General features: G+C 41.0%; 1 protein-coding gene across 1 annotated transcript; it reads right to left on the reverse strand.

The window, feature by feature from the left end:
- Window positions 1-7,599: 7,599 nt before the first annotated feature.
- On the reverse strand, window positions 7,600-8,322 carry LOC147433115 (uncharacterized). Its single transcript, XM_086492035.1, has one exon. It carries the CDS (start codon window positions 8,320-8,322, stop codon window positions 7,600-7,602), a length of 723 nt encoding a protein of 240 aa, XP_086348161.1.
- Window positions 8,323-8,667: the final 345 nt, after the last annotated feature.

Below are 8,667 nucleotides of genomic sequence, written 5' to 3' on the forward strand. Positions count from 1 at the left end.
ATATATGAATCCCTTATGCATATTGAAGATGATTCACGTGAAACTGTTGAAGCGCAGGTAGAGACAAAATACAAGACTGTTGCAAAGAAAGTGAGGCCAGTGGCTACACCGCTGCCAGAAGGAAGTGATGGGATGATCAAGGAGGCTTCTCGATAGCCTATACTCAGAGATCTAAAGAACATAGGACATAAGTTTACTAAGGAGACATTGCAACAGCTGAAGGTTGGAGAAGACGGTTTCCTCAATGAAGAGGAGATCAAATGTTTTCAAGGTATGCTCGAAAAACATGGTAAAGCTTTTTCTTTTGAGCCAAGTGAGATTGGGTGTGTGGATCCGAGTGTTGATTCACCAATGGTTATTTTCATTGTTCCACATATGCCATGGAGCTTGCTTCCTATTCCAATTCCTAAAGCTCACTTGCCAAATCTTATCAATTTGCTTAATGAAAAGATTCAAATTGGAATTTTGCAGCCATCATGTGCTCCGTATTCTAATCGATGGTTTACTGTTCCGAAGAAAAATGGTACATTAAGGTTCATTCAGGATATGCAACCAGTTAACAAGGTAACAATCCGCAATGTGGGTACTGGCCCAATTATGGATGAATTTGCTGAGGCCTTTGCAGGTAGATCTATTTACTCCATGGGTGATCTTTATTCAGGGTATGATCAATTTTAGTTAGCTTTGGAGAGCAGGGATCTTACTACAATGCGTACTCCTCTTGGTTTGGTAAGGATGTGCACTCTGCCACAGGGTGCTACTAATTCAGTAGCTCATATGATGAACGGCATGAATAAGGTATTAAGGGACTTTATCCCACATGTTACTATGCCTTTCATTGATGATCTACCAATTAAGGGCTATGAAGAAAGCTCAAAAGATGAAGCAAAAGACCAGAGGTGGTGCCGACAATTTGTTGCTCAACATATTGCTGACTGTGATGCTATGTTAACGAGGCTTGAAGAAGTTAACTTAACACTTTCAGGTCAAAAATCAACTTTTGGTGCTAAGGAGGTCTTAATTGTGGGACATATGTGCAGTTCTGAAGGAAGAAGGCCAAGTCCAACAAAAGTCGAATCAATCCAAAAGATGAAGGAAACATGTTCTTTAGTTACTGAGGTTCGTCAATTCTTAGGCACAGTGTATTCTATCGTATTTGGATGCCACACTTTGCTCATGTTGCAGAGGTGCTGTATTAATTGCTACGAAAAGGTAAGAGGTTTGTTTGGGAAGAATTTCACACACAAGCTATTAAGAAATTAAAGAAGATGCTTCTTGAGGCTCCGACCTTGAGGAAAGTTGATTATAAATGCGACAAGCCAGTTATTTTAATAGTTGACACTAGCCCGACAGGTATTGGATGGGCTATAGGTCAAGATGATGCTGAAGGATATAGGTATGCAATGAGATTTGGAGCCAAGGTGCTCAATGCTCGTCAACGAGGATATCCACAGGTTAAGAGGGAACTTTGGGGCATTGCTACCGCTCTAAGGACCGATAAAGAATACTTGATTGGAGTTTCTGTTGTGGTAGAGACAGATTGCTTGCCATTGATAGGGATGATTGCAAACTGCTCTACTCCGGACATTGCCATGCTACAATGGATAGCCTATATTAAGTCTCTTAACCCTGAATTTTTTCATATTGCAGGTAGAGATAACCCTGTGTTGGAGATATGTTATTAAGAGCCAGGTTTGAAGATGAAGAAGAGATGTTGATCACGAGTGATGATGTTGGTTTGAAGTTTTACACGTCCTCTTATCTACATGCCAATTGTGGAAGTATTGCTCATGTTTTTGAAGTCTTTTCTGAAGAGTTTTATGATGGAGAGTGGCTTATGATTGGCCGCTACCTAAGTACTCTCACTAAACAAGAAGGATGGAGTGATCAAGAATTCAAGAAGATCAGGAAAAAGGCATATGGCTATTTCCTGAAAGATGGACATTTATGGAAACAACCGAAGCGCCCAGGAGGGGTACCACAACAAATTATTTGTGACAAAGCAACTCAACAGCAGGTAATTAAAGACTTTCACGAAAGTATATGGGATGGACACAGAGGAGTCTGGGCAACCTTTTACAAGATTAAAGACCGATATTGGTGGAGAGGTATGTACAAAGATGTGGTTCAATTTGTGGAATCATGCTTAATATGTCAACAGTACTCTAATGTACGACATAGAGATGGATTGCATCCCACCTATCCGCTGGCTATGCACTAAAAGTGGGTGGCGGACCTTATTACAATGCCAATAGGAGTGTGGCAAATGAGATATATTGTTCTTGCCAGGGAAGATCTTACTAATCAGGTTGAAGGCAGAGCTTTGTGCACCAAAGCTACCAGTTCAGTATGCAAGTTCTTGCTTGAAGATGTTATCTCCGGGTATGGATGTGTTGGCAGGATTACTGCACATAGACGCAAGCTAGATGCAGATGAAGCTCGAGAGTTTTTTGCTCGTATGGGTATTAAACTCGCTCTCACTACAGCATATAATACAGAAGGTAACGGGAAAAGTGAAAGAGGACATCCGCATACTGTTAAAGCTTTAGCAAAGGCGTGTGAAGGAGATATTGGTGATTGGCCTAAACTCTTGCCATTTGCTTTATGGGCTGATCGCACTACACACAGTTCTGTTACACGATTTATGCCGTTCGAATTGATGCATGGGCAAAAACCCATTATGCCTATAGAGGAAGCAGTTATGACTTGGACCATAATGCCATGGGAAGAAGGTATGTCTACTGAAGACTTCCTTGCTCTACGTATTCGCCAGCTTGAGAGGCGTCAAGAGGACATTGAACAGGCTAAAGAGAAGCTTAAAGAAGCAAGATTGAAGAATAAGGCAGCATTTGATGGTAAGCATAGATTTCTACCACATGCTATCAAAGACGGTGACTGGGTACTTGTCTATGATAGTAGCTTGGAGAACCAATATACTACTATGCGAAAAATGGTTAAACGGTGGTTTGGACCATATGTGGTTCTACATGTTTTTGATAATGCAACATATCAATTATGTGAACTTGATGGCACTATGCTCAAAGTGCCTATTGCAGGGGAAACGGATCAAGCTATTCAAAAAGCGAGAAGGCGAGATTGTTCTTGAAGATTCCCATTCAGATCCACCTTCATAGGATCATGTTATGTATACATCAGATGATATGTCTGATGATGATTTTAATGAAGCTGATTAAGTGCAATTGGCACACACCGGAGGCTGTGCAGGTTCAGAGGGGGTGAATGTCGTGCCGCTCCGCTTTCATGATGGAAAAAAGAGTAAAGAGAAGCAGAAGAAGTCTATTTGAATCTCACACATTTATTGAGCAGTAATCAAGGCTCGAAAACAAGCAAGAAGATCCAGAAAGTGTATGCTTTATGTTGTTATGAAGGCTTAAACGTAGAGATTTTATGATTGAAGAAAAGGTTTTACATGTGAAAGGGCTCTTAGAACATATAAGGCAACTTGGGTAGAGGAAGACATGTGGTCAGTGGTGGTAAAAAGAAAAGTGTGTGAGAGACTTCACATCTCTGCATGAGGGAGGCCGAAAAAGTCCTATTTTGGAAAATTCTTATAAAACAGGTTTCTGGACAAAACACGCCGCGTGAGCAGAAGGAAAAGAGCATTTTGAGAATTTTTGCCTCTCACGCACAAAGGCTAATTCTGCATCTATTAGGAGATATTCAAGTATTCATGCTCTGTTGTATTAGCGGGGAGGAAGCCATAAGCTTTGAGCACTCTAATGATAAACCAAGCTTCCATAGCCCACTCTCATCCAATCTTCCATAGCCCACTCTCATCCAATCTTCTATAGCCAATCTAATCAAAGACACCATAAGCCACTCTAATCCAAGCTTCCAAGCCACTCTAATCATGGAAGGAGTTTCAATAATGTAAGCAGCGGAATTGTTAATGATAATCAAGCTTCAGGATCTTGTTCAAGCTGTTAACTTCAAGCTTTGTCTATATTAATTGTGTCTGCTGCAACTGTCTTCCTCACACCTCTCACAGCCACAGGCCCCGTGCCTTCCCGGCTCACCTTTCGAACACAAATCCCCCGACAACGGAAGTAATTATGAGGTAAGCCCGCCCAGATACTAGATCTTTTGAAATTTTTTAGTTACCTCCCTATTAATTATACGTCATTAAATGGATTTGTAAAACCATTTAAACCTTATCATGAGTAGGAAAATCTACTATGTATGTGCACATATCAGATCCAAATGTCATCAAGCAGTAAACCATATAATATTTACTAAGTTAGAAAGTGTGTGTGTGAGTGTGTGTGTCTGTGTGAGTGTGTGTGTGGGCCTCCCCCAACCCAAGGGAGAGGTCCACTAGGTCAAGGATAGTCCACCAAGTGGACCTATCCCCCACCAATTTATAATACATGTTGACTATTTATGAGTAATATGTCTAAAGTCAAAGAGATATAGGTACGTCAAAGAGGAGCAAGTTTCATCTTCAATCAAGGAAAGAAAATGCATGTCAAAATCAACTAAATTTGTATAAGACCAAGTAAAAGGAATTGTAAGTATTGTCTAGCATGTCAAGAGTATACCTTGCAATTGAACTACAATGGTTACGTCAATTTTTATACCAAAAATTGTAATTTGAGCAAAGGGGTTGATGAGTATGAATGGTGTACATTGTAGAAGGGGTGTAGCGGTTAGTTCCGTTACAAGAAAAAGTGTAATTAAATGGTATCCAAAATGAATATGTATAAGTACTGAGTAAGATAAAAACTCTTACCTATCTTGTGTGTGTTTACTTTACTGTAAAGAGTTGATTGTCAAAGCTTATATAAGTGGCTCCCATTACAGAGAGTTAAAACCTGGAAAACCATACTAATCATATGAGCACTTCATAGAGAAAATTCAGTAAGATTTATATGTACCCAAAGAAATATAACTAGATATATATTCAACCAGTTCCAAAGAATGGTTAGGAATATAATTATTTTGTAAGGAAGCCCATTTAGAACTTGCCATACACCAAGTTTCTGAGATTAATGACCCATACCAATACCTATGGGAAAAATGAGTATGAAATTAGCTATAAAAACTGATACCATATGGGTTTAGAGTCAAAATTGTACAGTATATATCTGTACCTGACCAAGTTAGGCACCCGTGAGCATCAGCCCTTCCATTTGGAATGGGTGGGTCCAGTGTACTAGCTATAATGAGTCCCAAATCTAAATCCATTGTATGATGCTAGTCCGACCAAAGACTAGCTGGGGAAAAAATTGTGTGTGTTTGAGTTTAAAATCCCATCATTCAGAATCATACAATGGAAGAAATTGGACAAGTGTCATAACAATATATGCCATATACAATAGCCAACCACTTCATTATAACATAGTATTTGGAGACGTATACATTATTTCCATATTTATACCAAAAAAAACTTAAATTATGCTATCATGATAGACCATAACCAATGTAAGTCTGCTTGAGTCAATCTGGATCAGCTGCTACATCTGTAGTCCATGCAACAATCCCAATGAAAGAGCCACTTACCTCCCACCATCCACAAAAGCATTAAGTTAATACTTGTCATGCTTAATGTAGGAAAGAAGGCATCAACAACCCCTTCCCCTTGTTATCAGCATCAGGAATTGCTAAACAACTAGCATCATGTATCAGCAAATGTAATATTAACTTAAACTAATATGCTATTAGGTATCAAAGTTAATTTAATTATATATGTTTTTTAATGCTATCCCCAATCCTTGTCCCCATTTTTTATCAATCTAACACCAACTATGCCATCTCATAATTTTTGTAAATTTTGGCAGCATTTTGTTTGTATTCTGGCTAGCTTTTCAAAAAGTCCTTTTTCTGCCATCTCCTAAGAGATCCCCACAGGAGGATTACGACACAATGACCCAGACTGAATTGATAAAATATGATAAACTAATCCTCATTCCTAGAGAATCGTGTGGACAAAAAAGGATTATAAATTATACATTGTCTTCCACAAACCAAACTCGTGATTTGCAAGCATCTAGTCCCATATCAAAAGCATCCTATAGTGGATGCACTTGTCATAAACATAATACAATGAAAACATCATTCTATGAAAGTTTATTAAAGGCTCTTCACAAAACCAAGATTAAAAAACCAGTACATGCTATCATCCTGCATATTTTTCAACATAGTGATACATGCCAATGCGCATATTTGGTAGTATACATTGTATTATATTAGTAAGCATACAAACATATGGTATATTAGTGAGAGATCAAACCTAGAGACTTGTGATGGTGTCTGCATTCTTTCCAAAAGGCAGGTGGTGAGTATATTAGGATTATGCCATCTGTCCGTATGCAAAACGTTCGAAGAAGTGGAGTTGCAAGCTTCAGATAGAGCACTACCATAGCTACTTTGAAGGTGTAACCCAGTACACAGTGTGAGAATTTTATCATACAGAGTATGTCAGTATCGGCTCCAACTGTTGGCAATGATGCGGGCTGAGGGTTGTGAATGCAGGTCCCTCATTGAGGGCAAGCTAGTGTATGTACGTTCACAGCCTTTACTTATTTAAGAGCAGCACTAAGTGTACCCGATGTTGGCAAGGAGCATCTACTACTCAGAGTTTGGGGGAATATCATGGCGTGTACGAAAGTTACATGCCAGAGCTCGAGAGCAGAAGAGGGGGATAAGGGGAAAGCATTAAGAAGAGCGTGTAACCAGAAGATGCGCAACTCACTATTCGAATGATGGTATCACTAACTTATGCCATCTAAAGTTAGCAGGCAAGTACCTGTAGGTATAAATCCAAGGGGATTTGGTAAGCAGGTGCATGAATTAGGAAAGTATAAAGAATCCAAGGACCCTTCAAATCCCCGAAGGACATAGCTAGATGGTTAAAGTTATGATGCATGTTGTCTACTACACAACTATGTTCATAAAATGGGTTCCACGGGGATATTCAAGGTGAGTCGGTGACCGCTCTATACTCAAATTAGCTTCCCGACTAGGTACATTGAAGGTAGTAAGCATTCAATGTGCATGATGGGGATGTGGATCAAGAAAAGAACAACCTTGAGGTAAACTATTTAGTGAAGATGTTATGTACCTAGACGGAAGTAATTATGAGGTAAGCCTGCCCAGATACTAGATCTTTTGAAAGTTTTTAGTTACCTCCCTAGTAATTGTACGTCATTAAATGGATTTGTAAAACCATTTAAACCTTATCATGAGTAGGAAAATCTACTATGTATGTGCACATATCATATCCAAATGTCATCAAGCAATAAACCATATAATATTTACTAAGTTAGAAAGTGTGTGCGAGTGAGTGTGTGTGTGTGTGTGCGCGCGTGCGCGCGTGTGCTCTCTCATGCCCCTAGCTTGTAGGCTCTTCCCCCTCTTTGTAGGACCTTTCTGACTTCAAACTCTTCAAGCCCGAGAGAGAGATAGAGATAGATAGATAGCATTATCGTCCACGGAGGTCATATATGACCCATTGGACCGGAGGAACAAAAAAAAACATTACAACGCAGCCTTTTAAGTGAGGGCATTGGATACATATCAGTTATGGACTGAGGGTCCGTCAGCAGGGTAGAAGATAAGAAAAGAAAAGGAAAACAAGACTTAAACTTGAGTAGGGCTGGATGAGGGAAGAACCCCTTTGGGAGTTCGAAACTCTTGAATGATGGCCTTCCCCCCGCGGTAGACTGCCCATTTGCCTTGCTTTTGGGCTTCTCCGACCTTCTTGAGTTCGCACTTTTTAACCTTGAGTTGATTCATGGTCAACTCCTCAGCAATCCAAACCTTTGTTCCTTTGAGGAGGTAAGATTGGCGCAATAGCCTCACTCGCTCCTCTTTGTCCTTAAAAGTGAGAAGGCAGTGCTCCGGTGATACTTTCCTGTGTGTGTCGTTAATCCAAGAAATGTCTTCTGGCTTGATGGCGATGGGCTGAATAATATCGTTGAGCTTGATGATTGCTTCTTCAAGCGTGTCCTCGGTAGTGCACCATGGTGAGGGAAGCCCACCTATTCGGATCTTAAGGGAATTCTCTTCCTGGAGTTTCTGCTCGTGAAGCTCCATCGTCACACAAGTTTGTACTTTTGCCAAAGCCACAGACTGAGCATTGGTGACTTTCACCTCAACTTCTCTTACTTTGTCTGTGGCAAGATCGACCATGGAGTCGAAGCGCGCCTCAAGCTTACCGAGGCGAGCCTTGAGATCCCGATTCTCTTCCATAAGCTGGTCCAGGGCTCTTTGAAGCTGTCCAATCTGGTCGTTCTTGCTCGGTGCCGCCACAACGGCTGCAAAAATGGGTCGGCTCCTCATGGTGACCTCTGGTGTATTCATGGTAAAAAATCGGGCTGTGATGGTTGCTGCTCACTTTGTCCCAAAGTGCACAGAGATTTATCTGGGTTTGATTTGAAGCCCTTAGCTTTTAGGGGGGCGGGGGCTCTTTAGGTTCAGAGTGGCGAGAGAAAGAGAGAGAGAGGGAGAGAGGAGGAGTCTCCTCTGTCGGCTCAGGTGCCACCACCTGCCGCAGCAACTCCAACAGCTTCAGCAGCCCCTCATCGTCCCCAGCAGAGGGAGGCTCGCCTTCACCATCGTTAGGCTTCTCGAGTCTCCGTTGCTGGTGTCGTCTCGGCTTTGCACGCTGTCACATCAGCAGGTCACGAGGATGCCGCAGGTTAGCTT

This window comes from Adiantum capillus-veneris, chromosome 20, assembly GCF_014529385.1.
Source record: "Adiantum capillus-veneris isolate H3 chromosome 20, ASM1452938v2, whole genome shotgun sequence".
In the NCBI taxonomy this organism is placed as follows: domain Eukaryota; kingdom Viridiplantae; phylum Streptophyta; class Polypodiopsida; order Polypodiales; family Pteridaceae; genus Adiantum; species Adiantum capillus-veneris.